The following is an 18,906-nucleotide window of genomic DNA, read 5'->3' as shown; positions in this document are numbered from 1 at the left end:
ACTGACACAATTTATTATTTCCTTTGTTTAGATTAAATGTGCAGTACTTGAGATGTTTTCAGAAATGTATAAGGTTATTCATGCTGATAAAAACTAAAAATGGAAATTTAATCTTGGAGCTCAGAAGATTAAAATGCATTGCTCTTTTTAAAAACTTTTTTTATCACCAGTCATATCGATGAGTAGTGCTTTGGATGGGTTTTCTTCCTTAATATAATTTCTGAACATTACTGACGGTCATAACAGTATGCCGAGGTGATATGGTTGTGCTGGCAGTAACACCGAAACTTTCTCAAGCCTTTTAGGGATTATAATCAGGAATGACAAAGTGCAGTTCTTGGCTCGGAGCGAGTCAGGGATGCCAACAGTACTGATGCAGACTGTGGTGTTGCCACAGTCATGCAATCTTCTCTGCTCGCTGGATAACTCCTTTGTATAAGCACTGTATAGCTGTGTTGCAGTAGCCAGCGAGCTTTACATTCGCTATAATCCTCTGAAAAGTGGTTTGTGTGTTTGGAATTTTCTGATATCTCACTGCCAGCAAAGATGTCTCCTAGCTCTACAGTCCCTCAAGGAAATGGGGGGAAAAACCTCCAAACTGGAGAGGGGAAGAATGAGAAAGCAAAGGAAAGATGCCTCTTAGCTGTTGAACAAACAGTTGTGTATCTAAAGCCTGCATGCATCTGTCTCTTCAGTAGCTAATTCCTATTGCCATTATCAAAAATAGTCTTGAAGAAGGTCCTTGCTGAACCAGCAGGATCAAAGGTTGTAGATAGTTGAATAATAAAATGATCCCAGTTCATGCTATGGAATACAACAATCCTGAGCATGGAGTGGCACTTAACACCCTGTCTCCCTTCTAGACCCTTCAGATCATCCGGAATCAGAAAGTCAAGTATCAGCATAGTGACAACCGAGGAACGATAGGTGACCGGAGTAGTGTGTAACTTCCCAGTGAGGAAGTCTCAGGTATTATAGGCCTCCGTAGGATAGCAAAATAAGGGTGAGCACCTTGAACAGAGAGTGGCAGCTTCCCCAGAAGCCTGTCAGACCATGGTAATGTGGTGGCTTCAGAGAAGCCTTCCTAAGAGAGCAAGATGCTAAGCTGAAAAGAGAGGCCTTGCAGGAGTCTTCCCTGCAGATACAAGACAGAGGGAATTTCCCAGTTTATAAGCAGTCTTCACAGTGTGATGTGGCAGGGAGCAGGGCAGGAAGGAGATGGCACACCTTGCCTTCCAGTAATTCTGTAGGAATGTAACAGATACACTGGCCTTGGATCATACACCTTTATTTTAATTAACCAATGCTCCATTAAAAATAACTAGAATCCTTATTGTTATTATGTCGGTAAATTGTTTCACTTTCAGTAGCCGTAAAACTCCACATATCACAAGTAAGATAGAACTAGCTTAAACACATCATTTGAGAAGACCTGTGTTTTGTTGCTGTGATTGTACTCATTTAACTGTTTCAGCCAGTTGATGGGCTCTGACTTAAGTCAACTTGGCCTCTAAAGCACATTATGATCTACTGAAATTTGAGTGTTACTTGTGTTGTGGGAAGTCATCTGCTGTCCAGATAAGGTGGCCTGAAACCACTGTCTACAGATGTGTACAGATCACACCTCGCCCCACTCCCTTTCTTCGTGAAATTCTAGCTGCAGTGCTGTTTAACTTGTGCTGGATGCTGCAGCCCGTGATGTGTTTTGCCAGCACATTGCCTAAATAATTAAGATGCATTAAAAGCAGAAGCTCATGCTGCTGAGACTTATTTTTCAAATCCTTTGAAAAATTAATACTGTATTTTTAATCTTGCATGAAATCCCACAGTGTGTGCATTTTATCCACTGCCTTCATAACAGTGAGAAACTTCACTGACATGCTAATGCTTAAAGCAGGGGGGAAATCAAGATAGATAATGTTTGTTTAGGCACTGGGATTTGTTCTGATTTACTGTAGCCTCTTTAAAAACATGGCTTCTTGACAGGTTTGTGAAGTTATGGGGACCTGAGAATCATGATGAAAAGCGTGCAGTCAGTGTCTATAGGTAAGCCTACAAATTCTTAGGTTTTTGTGTCCCTTGCATTGGACAACTTACAGTCAATAAATAGTTAATGCCTGCTCTTATGTTACATCAAGGCTTCCTTGTGCTAGAAACATAAATGAGAACATGACACTTAATTTTTAGATCAGTGATTGAAAATACGCCAAGTGATATCGAGCCAGCATTTCAGGAAAAATGCTACAAAAAGAAGGCATGCTATTGCAACACCAATTTATATCACCATTTTCAAGACATAAATTGTGGAACACTGCTTAGCATGAGAAATCATCCCCAGCATTTAATTTTGGGCAGAGAAATTTGATTTTTGGTGGTTTAAAAAACAGGTGCATAGTACTATTCAGTGATCTGTTTTCTAGGAGTGTTTGATATGAGCATTTAATTGATACCATGTTTAAACAGCCTTCTAAGTTACAGAAGGCTAATTCCAGAATAATCAAAGTTCTTACAGTTGTTACAGCTCACATTCATGAATCCTTGAGATTTGATACCTCTCCTTAACTTGTGCTCTTCTGCAGTCCCCATGCATGCTGCAGGCTGAATTGCGCTCCAAGGTGGTTGCTACAAATAGTCCCAGCAAGTAGCTGGTGATTGCATCCAAAAAATAAAACTCTGGTTTGAGGAGGTGATAGAGGAAGAGTTGAAAAGTTAAGGTAGATATGCATCAAAATGATTTGCATGATCCTGAAAAGGCAGTTTAAGTGTTGCTGTAATTTTATCAGAAGGAAAGCATCTTGGTAGCCTTGCTGACAGCTCTCTGGGAGCAAGGTCAAGTGGAACAAAAGTCTAATTAGTCTCTTCCATGAAGAGTCTCCTTTCCCAAAGGACATCTAAACACTTAATACACTGTTTCACTGTTTGTAGGATTATTCTTTTTTTAACTGATCTCTGGCATGTGGCCACTACTGCTGTTGAATGCGATACCTTTATGATCAATAGCCTCATGTGAGGGGCTCAGATGTTCTTCCATACAATTATAATCTTGGTTGGTTGGTTGGGGTGTGTGGTTTGGGGGGTTTTTTTGTTTGGTTTGTTTTTCGTTTGTTTCTTTTCCCCCTCCAAAATAGCCTGTTTTTGAAGACCTCAAACTTGATATAAAACCTAAGTAACGTACATATCAAAGTGTCAGTCTCGATGAATGGATTTCCGTGTCCATCTGCAGCATGCTTTGCATGTAGTGTGTGTTTTTTGTCACGAGGGACAGTGTGGGAGTGAGTCTGGCTGAGTACTTCAGGTATCTAATTGGAGCTGCGATTTCAAGTATGCTTGTTAGGAGCCTGACTTCTCTCTGCAGCTGGTAAGGTAGAGACCCCCAGAGTTATGATTCAGAGCACTAGGTTAGATGTTTCTCTTCTCAGGTGAGCTAAGAAATGTGTGCTGTCTCCTATCCCATGCAGTCATGTTACGTGTCTTCTGTTCTTCCTTGCTCCCTTTTCCTTCCCAGGCTTCCTGCTCGATAATTTCGCTGTAGTCTAGTACAAGCAGTTCTTAAGCGGCTTGATGTTGTCAGCGTGGCCATTGTTCTTGTTTGCCTCTGGTCTAATTTTCAGGGTGTCCAGTTTTTGATTACTTGGTCTTGATTTCCAGCTCCTCTGAAAATTGGAACCTTGCTTATATATAACTATTATGGCACCCAAAAGCAGGAGCAAACAAAATCATTAGATGCTCTGTGTTCTCGTCAGAGGAGCTAATTCCATGTTCCTTATGTGTGTGCATGTGCATGTGCTGTGTTTTTTTTCTGTGTCTGTTTCTATAAAACCTATTTTAATCTGAAAGTTTGTTTTAATTCTGAGGTCTGTTATTTTGTGGTAATATTTTTCATTATCTCTAGCAGCAAATTCCTTTTTGGCATTTAATATTTGGCATAGCTTGGATAACTTTGGTTGGATAAAAACCCTTCTCAAACCACGTCTACATTTCTCCTGACAAAATACACGCAAACAAATAATGAGTTGTGCTCCCTGCTAATTTGATCCACGATGTTTCAGGTTTCTCTGGAGTGCTTTGACCAGTGACTGGGCAGTCAAGAATTGTTAAATTTCAAAGTGAAAATAGGCAGAAAAAGAAGATAGCAATAAAAAGTCTAGCCTTTTAGCCTAGAGAAGAGAAGGCTGAGAGGAGATCTTATCAACGTGTACAAGTATCTGAAGGGAGGGTGTCGAGAGGATGGGACCAGACTCTTTTCAGTGGTGCCCAGTGACAGGACGCGAGGCAACGGGCACAAACTGAAACACAGACAATTCCATCTGAACATGCGGAAAAACTTTTTCACTGTGAGGGTGACAGAGCACTGGAACAGGTTGCCCAGAGAGGTGGTGGAGTCTCCTTCTCTGGAGATATTCAAAATGTGCCTGGATGCAATCCTGTGCAATGTGCTGTAGGTGACCCTGCTTGAGCAGGGGGGTTGGACTAGATGATCTCCAGAGGTCCCTTCCAACCTCAACCATTCTGTGATTCTGTAAAACAGACGATGAATTTGTTTTCTCTTTGGTTTCCATCTAGCTCATATCTTTTCCATTAACAATTTATTTCCCTGTGTAGTGTGGGAAGCTGCAATTTTATTACTTCTGCATTTTAGACTTCAGACTCCCACTGCCCCTTATGAAGTGCTAATTGCTAAAGCCAGTTTTTCTAAAGGCTATTTAAAGCTTCAAAGTTTGACATGAAGTATGTTGACCAGTAAACGCCATCTGTAATATTAGGGCAAAAGGCAGACTGATTACTGCAGCTGGGTGTTTCCTTTCTAAAAAGTCACAGGCTATTGGTGGTAAAGCCAGGAGGATATTCAGAAGATGCTCTGTGTGAGCGTGTGTCTGTGTGAGCAGTCAGTCTCCCAGAAATTAAGATAGCACTCAAGGGCTAAGGAAGGACAGAAAAGATCTTCCTAATTTTTTAGGAATCAATGACTGTTCTTTTAGAAATGCTTCTGGCTTTAACAAAAAATAAGGTGAGTTACATAGGTGGAACTGGCCCAAACTGTTCACATACTGTTTAAGAAAACTGATTAAAAACAAAAAAAAAAAGTTCTGTCTTAAAAGTCTTATGCTTTAACTTAAAGTTTGTTTTGTGATTGTTTTTCTGAATCAATTTGCTGTAGTACTGAGAACTGAAAGAATCTTCATCTTACAAAACGGTTCCAATACTGCAGCTAGGAGGAAAATAACCCTATCTCCACTTTGTCCTATAGATATTGATTTTGTTCCAGGAATCAGGATCTCTCTGCCAATTTGAATCAGAATGACAGAAGAGCTGCGTTGTCTCCCTGGTGATGGAGGGTTTCATGTACAACACAAACTTCATGACTTTTAAGAGAATGTTTAAAAACAAAGCCCAGCTTGCACGAAACATGGCAAAGATGCAAAGGAAAGGCTTTGCCCTAAATCTAGGGATCAGGTTCAGTGTCAGCAAGTAAAAAAATGTTGTAGGAAGAATGTATTTTTCACCTGCCCTAAGAAGTATTTTGTGACCCTCATGCAGCTGGCCTGACCTCAGCTGAAAAGCTGGAGTGAGTTACTGCTCTGTAGGAACCATTTGTTGGGGAGAAATGTGTGCAAGCTGCTGGGAAACGGCTCATTCCTATATGATGCTTATAATCCATGTAGCAAAAGGATTCTGTTAGCAATGTATTTTGAAGAGGAACAAATAAGAGCTATAGCTGAAGTAACTCAGGTATTACTGAAGGACACAGAGCATCCTGCGTTTATGTCACTGGTTCAGACTGGTGCAAATCAGTGGTGGCCTTGTGCCGTTGAAGGACTGTTGAGGGGCTGTATGCAATAAGCCAGGTCTCTAACGGATATGGGATGAATGGTGTCAGCAGCGGCTCTCTCTCCTTTCTCATGTAAGTGAGAGCCGCCTTCCTGCATCCCTTGGGAGACAGAAAGAAACTTCCCATCTAGATCAAGCTATGGATCCTGCTGTAGGAAAACAGGGCATGGGTGCTCTGCTGCTGTGTGGCCCGTGGTTACGGATCCCGTTTCGGGCTCAAACCATTTTCACTGTTTTTCCTTGGTCACTGGGAAGGGGCTAAGCTAATTCTCTAGGCTTTGTGTTTTACAGTAAACCCTGTGTGAAATATAAATCTGGCATAGTCTGTTAGAAATATTGCAGCAATTATTAGACTGGTTTTAGCTGAAGACAGAATTGCATAGGTATAAATTGCAGATTGGTGCCCTTGGATATCTAATCTGTGGCTGTGTCTAACATGTCTGCTGAGTGCCTTTATTTATTCTCTTTTAGCTGCTTAGTTTCATTTACATTCAGTAGAATATCATGTTGCAGTGACACTTTACCTGACTGTAACAAATGCAAATGGCTTCTTCCCTATTTTTAAAATGCTGATTTGAGGGGACGGTAACTCAGAGAAGCAGTTTGCTGAGGCAGACGTTGTACAGCAAGGTAGTTACCCGCAAGTCTGTCCAAGATGCTTGGAAAAGGGTGCAATGGATAGCCTGAGAGTCTTCTCCTCAGTGGAAGAAATCTTATATCAAATGATCTGTTCCTGATTTGTCCATCATTACTGTGTCTGCATGGAAAGGCTGTAGGTTATGTCCTTCTGAAGGACATAATTATAGTATACAGTATAGTAAAGCAAGTTCTTGCTAATGGTGATGTCTGTGGCCTGAGGAACAGAGGCACACACAGACATGGGTGAGAGGCTTTCAGGTGAACAGTTGCACCTCTGACCAGTTCATCTGCAGTTGGGCATTATCGCAGGGGGTTAAAAACTTTCTCAGTATCTTGGGGGGGGAAAGTACCTGTTAATCAAATAGTTAAAAATTTGTTTTCTGCACATGTAACCTTGCTTCTACACTTTCACTGCTCTGCCACCTTTCCCTGTTGATACATCTATTTGACCAATCTTAGAACAAGTATTTTCTGTCAGTCTTTACATTTGAAATGAGACCCTTTCCTTTGAAAGGTTGTAAAAGCTGTTTGGTCACTGTGGACGGGCAAAAATAGGTGATAACTTTGTATAAGGACTCTTAGATTTCTTTCAACAGAAGAATTGTTGAGAAGTGAGGAAGGAGATGGGACTTAGCCCCACGGCTAAAACGAGCTCTAATTGCAGCTTTCCAGCTCCAAGACTTTACCCTCAGTATCTGTCTGTCATGAGATGCTCTGTCCTTGTCCTTCTTTTCTTATTTTGCTTCTGGCATTTCTCTAAGAGAATAATGTCAGTATCTCAGGAGTCTAACACTGCAGAGACAGATCTGCTCGAGTTTAAAAACCTCATTTGTAGGAGAAAATCCATCTGTGGTATTAGCTTATAGTGAAGTGCCACCCAGCAAAATGGAATGGAGGCTGTTAGGTTTTAAAGCAGAGTTTTTTATTTTTGTTTTTCCTTCAAAGCAGTGTGTGTCAGGCGGAAGGACAAACTGAGTAGCAGCACAACCCATGCCTCCAGGGTTGGTATTGCCTTGGGGCTGAGGCACGGTGAGAACGGAGGGCTCGAAATCCCTGCTTTCCCTTTCCCGTGCCTCTCTGCGGGCACTTCGTTCTCACTCAGCAGCACTTGGGCTCCTGTCAGTCTCGTGTCGGCTCATTTGTGGTGAGCAGTCACGTTCTGAACCTTTTACTGGTGTTGCCCTTTGGCTTCTCTGCCTCTGTAGGAACAGTGTAGCATTCACAATCACGCTGACATTATTCCAGATGAAAACTTGTCATTAGATCATCCTTATCGACACACAGTGTTATGTGTAGGATGTGTTCCTGTGCTCTTAAATTGTTGCATTGTATCAGCTTCCCTCTCTTCCTTCTGCCACCATCCCCTTTTCGTTTAACCCACCAGGAGTCTCCTTAAGTAGCTATTTTGTTCTGCATCACACGTGTCCAGGTAACCCACTTCCATGTTTGTTCTTATTACTGTGTACCTATATGCTTTTGCCCACTCCAGACTTAGCTGTACTATAAGCATTTCCATACTGTTAGCCATCTTTCCTGAGAAATGCAGAATTCCAAGAATTGTCAAAACTATGCATCCTTCAGCAAGCCGTTGCTTACAGCTAGCATAAAGGCTTTTCATGCATCATCAGTATTCATGCAGAATGTCCCATGACACTAGTGTTTTTAAGAACTCTAAGAGGGCAGGTCTTCTGCTGCTTCACTAATGCATCTTCTAGCCCGCCCTTGCAGTGCTTTCTTGTCATGGCAATCCCACATCTCCTTCCTTGGGTTGCACCAAGCGCCCTTGCTGGGAGGGCCGGGCCTGGGTTGCTGGCCGTCACCAAGTGGTTTGTGCTCCTGCTTGGCAAACCGGTCAAAAGAGCTTAAAACTGTGAGAGCTCTGCGTCTTCTTGGTTCCTAGGGGTGGTGCCAGTCCTGATGACCTGCCTAAAACATTGACGATTATTATCTTGTGTCAGAAAAGAGCAGTTTAGGAAGGAGGGTCTTTGCCCATGTCCTGGGCCTGTTACATCAAAAGACTTGAGAGGGCCTGAAATTCACCACGTTTCTCCGGTTCTGTAGAAACCTTCATTTTAAATCTGGTCTACCCTCCGATCCCCTGACTCTGGCAGTTTGTTTCTGACCGTGAGCAGCACCAAGCTGAGTGGCATGGCAGGCAGTGCTCAAAAGGCATCCGTGGAAGTTTGCAGCCCCGAGACAATTTCTGACTTGTAATAGTTGGCTTAAGCCATAAGTGGGATATTTTAGATCCATTCTAAAGCTCTTTTTTAGTGTTCTAACGCTGTGTGTTTTGTGGGGAGCTGACAGCCATTTGAAGATTTGATCTGATATAGCCATTTAATATAATTGCTCAGTACTTAAATTAATATTTTCCTCTTTTTTTGCATTTTTATTTGACTGCTCTGTTCTCTTGACTCTGAGGAAGTGGAATGTTGAATAATTACCTGTTCCATAATAAATTAGTGTGAAAAGGCAACGAGTACCATGCATCTGCTTAAACTGCTGTCCGATAAAGTTGCATTAATGTATATAAATAATATATATTTTTGCAGAGGAAGTGCTTTGTCTTTCTAATGAACAGTTGGCTGATTGGAGAGGCAGAAAGATGTATACCCTTGCTAAAAAGGCTTTGTTTCGCTTATGCCTAGATTATTGGAGTAGATTGATGATGCCATAGCTGTGACTAGGAAATACCTTATTTTGCAGAGTATGCTAAAGAATTTTGAAAGACCTTGTGCTGAGTCAACCAACAGATGACTTTGTGGTTTGGCAGCTGATCTCTCTGCCACCTCAGGAAGAAGGATCAGCATTTTCTGTAATATTTTTGAATGTTTCAAGGACTGATACAAACCATACAGTTGCCATTAGACAGCCGATTATTGAATTATTCCCTTGTAATAGGAAACAAGCGTTTCACTGTATGTGTTTTGGCTGGAAAATGACTCAAGGAATAACAGTGATTGCTGACTAATTAGCAATTAAATCAGGGCAGCAGTGTTGCTTGCATTTATCTGGAGTAGAGATAAGTCATTCAATTAGGACGTTTATTGAAGCTCTAAAAATTAATGCTCCTCTGTACACACACACAAAAAAAATTATTTTGCATGTTCGTTCTTTCCACAGCAGGTGGTTACTGAAAGCAGGTGGTACAAACAGTCATTCCCATTTTGTAAAACAGTGTTACTAGCGTGTTTTGTGGGAGTCTCCTGGTCAGGGAGAGGAAATGGACCTGGTGCTAAGGTGAATATTTGAAGCACTCATAGCTTCCATATTCTTTAGCATTATCCTGAAATCTTGTCTGTTCCACGGGTTATAATATTGTGTAAAGGACATAGCTATGGACAATCCAGACTGTGCCCAGCCAAAATTGGCACATCTCATTAACAGGGTAAAGCTCTCCTGTGCCAGTCCTCAGCAAGCTGGCAAGCTCAGGAGAACCAATTAAACAGAGGGCAGGCAGACAGGGAATTCAGTGAAGGAACGCTTGTCCAGACCAGCCCGACATCTTCATGTGTACAGTGAAATACAAATTGTACCTGCATATTATATCAGTATGAGGCTGACCCAGGGCGTCCTGCTGTGGGTGTTCTTGGGAATTCTAACTTAGCAGAGAAGTCTGTGAATTCCTCAGCATGGTTGAGGTTCAGCCTGATTGCATATAAATGCCTTCTTTCCCCCCCCCCCCCCAAATGTAACTTTTGTCAGTGGTTATTTTCTCTTCCTGTTTTCTTCTGTCTCCTTTTGTCAAGCAGAAGGAAGTTTAGTTGTAAGAAAAGGGGAGGGGGGAGAGAACTTTGTTTCTGTTCCATTGCAATACAATATTTCCGTTCTAAACCTGCAAAATGAAGTGTTAGAAAAAACAAACCAACTCAGTGGGGGAAACGCTCACTGGTTGTTATACACACTCACTCTAACTAAACAGAGAATGAACTTTATCTGTAAAATGAGTAAAAGCAGTCCAGTATCCTGAAAATCATGAGTCTCATCAGCAGAAGAGTCCAGCAGCCTGGAGCAGAACTGACCCACCTTTTCCTACTGGAAAATGTGTTGTGACTGTCAGCTTCCTCTGCTCTAATGGACAGCAAAATCCCCGCAGATCCGTGGATGGTTTCTGTACTGATGCCAATGTCTATTCTTCTTTCATCTCCCTGCTAGCTAAAGACATGGAGTGTAGATGAACTTCAGAGGAGGCTCTCGGCACTTGATCCCATGATGGAGCAGGAGATTGAAGAAATCCGCCAGAAGTATCAGTCAAAGCGGCAGCCAATCCTCGATGCCATTGAAGCCAAGAAACGGCGGCAGCAGAACTTTTGAGAGCTGTCGGTAGAACCTTCTTCCAACCTTAAACAATCAGCTCCTTGCTTTTATGACTACTAAACAGATTGATTTCTATTGAAATATGCTAGCAAAATAGAGGGCAATACTTCTGCTCATTTATTTTTCCATAGCACCTTTGTGAACTCAGGAATGCCATTGAGTGGAAAATCCTGACGGTATATTTTATGTTAGACAAATATTTAAAACATTGTTTTGAAGGAGTTTTGTTACTGTTTTTAGGTGGATTGTTTTTAAAACAGAGGAACAGCTAGGAATAGACTAATGAAAGTTGGCTCACTCTCTTTTCCACAGAACTTTTAGTAGTCCATTTTCTTTGTTTTAAGTTAATATGAATTGTGATATTTAATGGCTTCATCTCTTGTGGATTTTGTTTTAGTTTTTTTGAGAATGCACAGACTCAATTTCAAGCTGTTAACTCTGTCTTTCTACTGTTAAGGTACTGATAAGTTTTAGGTCACTGAAGAGAGTAGGTGAGAACATGTACAAACTGTTCCAGCCTTTTGAAAGGAACATAAATCTTTTGTTTTTTGGTTAAAGCCTGTAATAAGCCCCATGCCTTACACCATGTGCTTTAAGCGAGTATGATTTCTTCAAGACCTCAGTTTTGTCCTTTTTTTTTTGTGTACTTTATAAATTAATACTAGCAGATAAAGTATGTTGTGCTTCCATCAGAAATTATATTCTGTAATTTAAAATTCACATTTACTTAAAACCAAAAGCCAATTGGTGGTCTGACCTAATACAAAGCAGAGTCCTTGCCATCTGTCTCTTTGGAAATGTCCTTCAGTGAGACCCTGCTGACGGTGGAGTACTGGAAGAAGTATTACAGTGTTACAAGGGATGGAAGTTCTGTGACTCTCTCAGGAATTAGGTACTTCTGCTCTGTGTGCGAGAGGACTTAAAAACATCTCCACAGTTAGTGAAATAGTTTGCAGGCTTCATCATTTCAAATTTACTTCATTAGGTGCTTGAATAAAAACTTAATTTCACAATCCTTCACATTTCGACAAGGTTTAGCACATCAGAAAAGTTAAACTGAAAAGAAACATTTCTTAAGTCAACAAAGGTGTGCGTTATGGGGTGGAGTGAAGGTGGAGTTGATCTGGATGAGAAGTCAGCTGCCATCCCATCATCACCTGCTAGCATAGTGAAATTCAGCCTCTTCCAGTTTCTCTGGATGCTCCCTGTGTTCTTTCTTTATAAAACTCCCTGCCTTTTCTGCCCCATACAGCTGAAATGATGAAAATGCCCATGAGTTTACAGCTGGTGTGAGGCTGGTGCAGTTAACTCACATGGGCAGAATGGAGAGCAAAACAGAAGAAGCAAAGAAGTGAGCTGAGTTACAGGGCGGAGCGACCAAATGATGCCTCAGCTCGATGGGCTGCAACAGCAGCATTACATAACATCGAGCTGGAATTTTAGATGTACCTAGCGCATGATGAAATGTTTGGCGAGAGCAAATACTGCTACCGCTTTATTTTCATTTTGCTCTGATCGAGGGAACAGTTTCCGTGTCGTTTTTCTGAAATGGGCCTCGGTATGTCAGCCAGATAATTAAACTAAATAGCCATGTCTCCTGAATCAAATGGTGCTAGAGAGGAAAAGGGATCATTTCATGCCTCTGTAGGCTCTTGACTACTATTAACAGGTATACTCCACTGATGTGAAAGGAACCAAGCCATTTTTACCCCCTCTGAGGATCTGATTGCATGAATTTGTCTCTGATATGCAGTGCTAACACAGCTGTTTCATAGATCAGCAAACCAGCTGTCCCTAAGAGAAAAGGGAGGCAGCAAGCAGTGTATCTAGGGTACTGAGGTAAGAATACATCCTGGGATAATCAGCTGTTTGATAGCCTCAAGTATTGGGAGGGTTTTAGAAGCACTTGCTGTCACAATGCAAGCCAAGTAATTAAAGCCCTCATTGTTGTTAGTAGACTAAAATCCCTTAGCTATGAGAGTCCAGCAGCTACGTGCGCTGTGAAGTCTAGCGAAGTGCTGTATGAGCAGCAGGGCACGTACAGTACTTGTTTGGAATCTGTGCAATATGTTTGGCCCTAAACATTTGTTTATAATGAGCAATATTTCTGAAAGTCCTTTGCATCAAAGAAACTCGCAGAACTTAGGAAGGAGTTTTCAAGTATGGGATCATGGATTAATCACTTGGATGGATCTCACCCAACCTGGCTTTGGCTGGAGGCGAAGCTGGGTCCTGCTCCAGCTTTCCGTGCTCTGGAGTGCAGCACTGTTTGATGGCGAGATTTGTGGTGGCTGGCAGGGGGCTAGTCAGCTAATGCCAGGCCAGGTGAGTCTCAGCCTTTAGAGTGAACATGTTTTTGTACCCCCAGTGTGATAGATGTACACAGATGTGACATAGCAAACTGTGTGCACTGCTTGCACATAATGTGGATCAAGCAGATTCTGCCAGGAGTAGTTTTACCTCTGCACTGTGTAGGTAACTTTGTAGTGATCAGAGGGCATTAGAAAACCCAAGTTTTGTAAAACACCACAGGGTGGTGTACATTTCTGGAATATGCAACCTGTGACTGCTGTAACTGAATGTAAGCACTGTTGAAATACTCTGCTTTGTTGAAATGATTGTCTTAAAATATAGCAAATGAACCAAAATAAGTTAAACTGGTCCAATGGCTTATTTGTCTTTGAACCTTTCTTAAAGACTTGCAATAGTTGAGACTTGATGAGATTTGTTGCACTCATAGCTCTGATGCAGAGGAATCTTTTCTCCTTCACTGACTTTCAATCTCAATGAGAGAAAATGATTCTTTTTTTGGTCCCTTTGTAGACTATCTGGGAGCGTAGTACCTGCTCACTCCTCAGAGTCCTCTAGGCTAAGACCAAGGCTCTTTGGACTAAGTTTTTAAACAGAACGCTTGTTTAATTATGAAGCTGCATTCATGTGCTCCTTGAGTCCATCTGCATTGCTGAAAGTGTTCTGGACAAACCATTATCTTTGCTTCTATAACCCAGAGATACTGATGATGTCAGTCATGTGAGACTTAATAATGTGAAGTTTGTAGCTTTAACTTTTTTGTATCAAAGAAATTAGCAACACTGGCATAAAGTGCTGACTTGAAAAGCTGTTTTGTAAGATCTGGCTGTTTGTATATAATAGTGTTGGTCATTAGTTTGTATATGTATGAAATAGTAACTTTTATTGCATTCCTCTGAGTTTGTTGCAGGAGATTAATTCTCAAATATCTTGCCTTATTTGTTCAAAAGGGCAAATAAACTGTCCTTACTGAAAGCATCAGTGTCATGACTAATATTTATGTATGAAATTTATGTATGGTATATTATTGCTCATCAGGACAACTTTTAACAGGGGGACCTTATAATCAACTAGTGTTATGCAAGATGCCGGAAGAACATACAAGCATTAATAAACACAAGCAGTAAAAATGGGAAGAAAAGTTTCAAAATATGTTTTTCAACAGGAAATTCTTTAGCCTTAAAGCATTACTAATCCTACACCTCAAGGAGAGGTGCGTAGTTCCTGTTTCAGGTCAGGGGCATGTCTACATGTTGCCAGTTCTGTGGCAATTCAGAAACATGAGGTGGAAGTTTGGGATATTTTCCCCACAGCGACAAGTGTTGGCAGCTCTTCCTAGGAGCGGCGATAGTGCAGGAGGCTCCCTTGCTCCAAGAGGTGCTCTGGCAGGTGGGGACAGTGAACTTTGCTGTAGATACTTGCTCTCCCTGCTCTGTAACTTCACACTGCAGGAAATTTGTGAGCCTGCAATCGGTTTTGGGATTAGGTACTCATCAGTTTATCCACCTTCCCACACACAACAGGTGAGGCTGGAGTCTGTCTCTACTAATTCTGGCTGACTTGCTGCACTTTTAGTTTCCTAGCTCAGAGGAACACAAAGCTGACAGCGAGTGGGTGCTGCCTTCCAACGGTGAACTGTTGGCTTCTACGTGGTTTCCCTGAGCAGTTGCTAAATCTGTCCCGAAGGCATGACTAACCAAAGCAGAGACAGAATTCATTCAGGAGTCAGCCTTGGTTAGCAATCCTAGAAGAAACAAAATAAGATCTGAGCTTTTAAATGCTAAGAACAGTGTGGAATTCAGAGAGGGAGACTACGGGCGTTTCTAGTAAACGGGAAAGCCCGGAGCATGTACCTTTCTCCGCAACATTACCAGGAAATGGTGAAATGCTGGCATGCAGAGCTGTACTGCTGCTGCAGTAGCACTGCATTGTCACCAGTGAACTGCTCATGTGTGCTTGCTTCATGCTAGGAGCAGTGCACATGCTGCAGAAATACTAATTGCATATAAATAACTAAAAGTCAACAGCTGACAAGTAGCCATGATTTGGGGCTAACATTTAGCCAGGCTTTTCCACCATGATTTTTTGACTCAAGTGGAGAGGAAAAAAAAAAAAAAATCACCTATCCAAGATGACCTAGCACCGGTACTTTCTTCGTCCTCCTCCCACAGTAGCTGCCAGTACTGAGGCACAAGTATTGCTGTGCAGATGTCCTTTATGCCCAGCCACTTTCTCACACCCTCATTTTGTCCCATTTCCTCCTGTCTGCAGGCCAAAAGAGCCTGAGCAGGCGCTTAGATAAATGCTTTGGGTGTTGGCTGACAGCCCTGACTTGAGAGTTGACAATTTTTCTTTGCATCAATCACTCTGGCAAAATTTAAGAGAGTCAAACCAGGAAACACCCATCAGCTATTTCCAGACTGAAAGTGACTTAATTGCCCTTTAATTTAAGAGTCCAGGAAGGCAGCCAAATTGTCTAAAAACTTTAATGCAATTTAAGTCCATCTATGAAGCACAGTCTGTTCTGCTCCCCTCTAGGCTGTTGCTATTAAAATCAATACAGCACTGGGACTGAAGGGAGCCCAGAGTCCCCGAGTCCTGCTCAGGGTGGTCACAGCAGCAGAGCAGCACTCTCCTAACCCCACCTTTGCATAACCACCGGATGGCTGAGCTGCAGGATGGCCGTTCCTCACCGCCGAGAAGCTCACAAGCTCTCAATGACTTGTACCATTGCTCACTGACTGTAAGAGGGGAGGATCCGGGAACAAAGTCACAGGCTAGCTTTTCCCCTCTGCTGCTCTCACAGGATTCACGGTCTGGTTGTGAATTTCTGTCCCCAGCTGTCCTTGCATCACTGGTGCTATGCTTACCTGCACACCTGATCTGTATTTTTTCATATAAAGTGAATGACATTTCCAAAAGTATTTTGTGACCTGTGTTGACACATTTGGTTAACTTAGTTCCATCTCTTCAAGACAGTCCCTTTAGCTATTACAAATTGTTAGAAGGAAAACCTTGAACTTAAGTGTTTCTTACAGCTAAGTTAATGGCTATCGTTCAGATAATGGCTAATGTGAACCCATGAAAACATGCAGACCCCAGGGCTTTCTTAATGCCAGGAGAAGGGACAAAAGTGTTTTTACAATGTAAAAATTCTTGAACTGTGGCACTGTATCTTTATTGGTCTCCATACATAGTTTAAATACAGGAATTACAAGCATCACCAATTTAATATTTACACGCTCAAGCAGCCAGCTCTGACTTTTGTCTCCCTAAATTCCAGTGAAATCAGCAGGCCTGCAAAAGTCTACAGATAGCACAGATACCAAAACCAATGCCAATGAGGAGTCCTTCATTCCTACAGGTCAAGTCCTTTAAGATCTCTCAGTTTTCCAATAACCAACTGAGTGCACAGACCTGATTTCACTACTCAGAGTAGTCAAATATCCAAGAGCCAGCAAAGGAAAAAAGTTTTAGACAAAAGTAATATAGTTTACTTTGTCTCTTTAAGTAAAGTTGTCTAATTCTCAGCTGCATGAAATAGCTTAATAAGGTCACTCCTTAATCATTATCCCCTGGAGGCAAAATAGTCACTCTTTCATCAATCATTTTTTGAGTGTGGAGAGCAGCTTTTGTAGAAATAACCTGATAAAGTGTTTAATTGATTTACCCACTATACCAAAGGAAAACACAATCACTCTCAGGAAAACTGATTAGGGATTAGCAAAAGAACACGTATTTCTTACTTGCCTTACAAACAGTAAGTCAGACCAGTCCTGGCAACCCATCCATGCACAGAAGAGTCTTGGGAACGCAAGCGTGGGATGTGATCGCCCACTTCTTTGGTGTTGGGCACCCAGACCTTCCTGCACTGATTTCTCCTCTGCAGAGCTCCAGTGCTGCTAGATATATCTGCATGGTAGTGGGAGGATTTTCCTAGTGCAGTTAATCATAGCAATACAAATCCTAATGTCTTGACAGAGAGCAGAAGGCTAAAAAAAGAAAACATCCTTCACAGTTTTCCCAAACCTCCACCTAGAGTTCTTCACAAACCAAGCCCCTCTCAAAGCCAGCAGTGGTTTGGAGCAGCTACAGAAGCTCTCTCAAGACATATTAGCTTTCTTTTAACCCTGAAGTTAGGGCAGATTTTTGCTTAGGAAGACTAGCACAGAATGAATTTTTTTAATGAACAAACTCTCAAAGGAATAAGGATTAATCTCTATTTTTAATCTTCCCCCTTCTATTGCATTTAGCTAAGGAATGCATGACACAGTGAAAGCAGCAGTAAGTCTTTCCCTCCCTACCTGAATCCCCTGCAGAGAAGCAGCCTCAAGACCAAAACCCTCATCTCAGAGAGCACTTACACTACCAGGAATTAGCTCAGCCTTTCATACCACCTTCAGGAAAGAGGATAAACCCCAAACAGCATCAGAGCACAAATTAGACCCCCTGAAACATAGAAAGAGTCTTACTTGCTGAAGAGCAACCACCCCCTTTAAGTAGCTGGCAGCAGGAAGGTGAGCTGGGGAGACACTTCCTATAAGAGGGGGAGCCCCTAAGAGAGAAAGCTGATGGGGGGCTTGCTTGGATTAGCTGTAAGTGCTGCTCTGCATCATGGCTGGCTGGTTAACTGCAGCTCCTGGAGGGCTAGAAGCACCTTGTAGCTGCAGGGTTATTTCTTTAGGCAGCCTGGTGCTACATGAGGCTTTCCTTAGGGCTCTTCTAAGCCTACTTACAAAAAGGGCTACTGAAATTTCTGACCAAGTTTAAAAGCCATGTTAGCCAGAGGCAGGCTGTGATAACATGGTTGAGCTGGTGATAGCTCCCATCACAGCTGATTGCTTGCTGGGAGCTGGTCTGAGTTTGCCTTCATAGCAAGGAAAGCAGCTGCAGCTGATTAGGGCCATGAAGCCAAGGAGGTGTTCTCCATGCTAGGACAGGGGGGTTGAACAGAGCTGCAGTGTCTGAGCAGCTGCTGACCTGCACAAGCTAGTCTGAATTTGGCCAGGTGGGCCTCAGCCCTCCTGGCTTTAATGTGTAAAACTAATGAAAGCAGCTGGGAAGCTCTGCCAGCAGGGATAAATGGGGGCATCTGGGGGTCCAGCTGCTTTTTGGTCTCTTGCCTTGTGAGGACTGAGCAGATCTTAGCTAGTGGGATCCCTCTGGGGAAGGAGAGCACTGCCTGGGTGTCCTGTCCCTGTAGCATCTGTGCCTCCTGGCCTTGCTGCAGGTCCACTGTGCGTCCACTTGCAAAGCTGCTGCCTGCAGGGATCTGGTTTGTTTACTCTGGAGCCTTTCACAGTGGAGGCTGGGATGTCTCCCAGCTCTGCCGATGGAGCTGTCCGCGTGGAGCGGGGAGACCTAAGCCACGGCAATGCCCAGGAACACCATCAGCAGGCAGGTTGGTGGCCCCTGTGCTCCCTGTGAGCCTGCTCCTCCTTGCTGCTGCACTTGTGCTGCAGCTGGGACTGCTGCTGCTCATCCTCCATGGTGGGCACATGCATCCATGTGGCTTCTGCTGCTCAAGCTAGCAGCTACTGTTGAGCTATTTCAGATATTTTCTCCATCCATCCCTCTGCCTCCCCAACCCCCTTGCAACCTGTAATGCACCCGTTCTGCCCCAAGACAGGGCACAGGGAGATTCCCATTTAACAGACTGGAAGCTGAGTTCAGTAGGGCTAAATGCCTTTCTCAAGGGCAGAGTGAGCGTTGAAGATGGCAAGGCAGGGAAAGGATCCAGGGTTCCCACGCTGGAAAATCCCTCCTTCCATTCACTGGGTCAGTGTGCTGCCAGGGACTGGCTCTTCCCAG

General features: G+C 42.7%; 1 protein-coding gene across 2 annotated transcripts in view; it reads left to right on the top strand.

Moving 5' to 3' along the window:
- Positions 1 to 13,403, top strand: part of STK4 (serine/threonine kinase 4) — a 48,592-nt gene extending 35,189 nt beyond the window's left edge. The window contains exon 11 of one of the 2 annotated variants that reach the window (XM_067307508.1): positions 10,624 to 13,403. In XM_067307508.1, the coding sequence (XP_067163609.1) occupies positions 10,624 to 10,782 (159 nt within the window). In that variant the 3' untranslated portion in view covers positions 10,783 to 13,403. The remainder of the gene's footprint in view (positions 1 to 10,623) is intronic. The other variant, XM_067307510.1, reaches the window with a different exon arrangement.
- The last annotated feature ends 5,503 nt before the right edge of the window (positions 13,404 to 18,906 follow it).

This window comes from Apteryx mantelli, chromosome 18 (genome assembly GCF_036417845.1).
Source record: "Apteryx mantelli isolate bAptMan1 chromosome 18, bAptMan1.hap1, whole genome shotgun sequence".
Classification (NCBI taxonomy): Eukaryota; Metazoa; Chordata; class Aves; order Apterygiformes; family Apterygidae; genus Apteryx; species Apteryx mantelli.
Note: the sequence above shows the minus strand (reverse complement) of the source record. Positions and strands in the feature narration are given on the sequence as shown.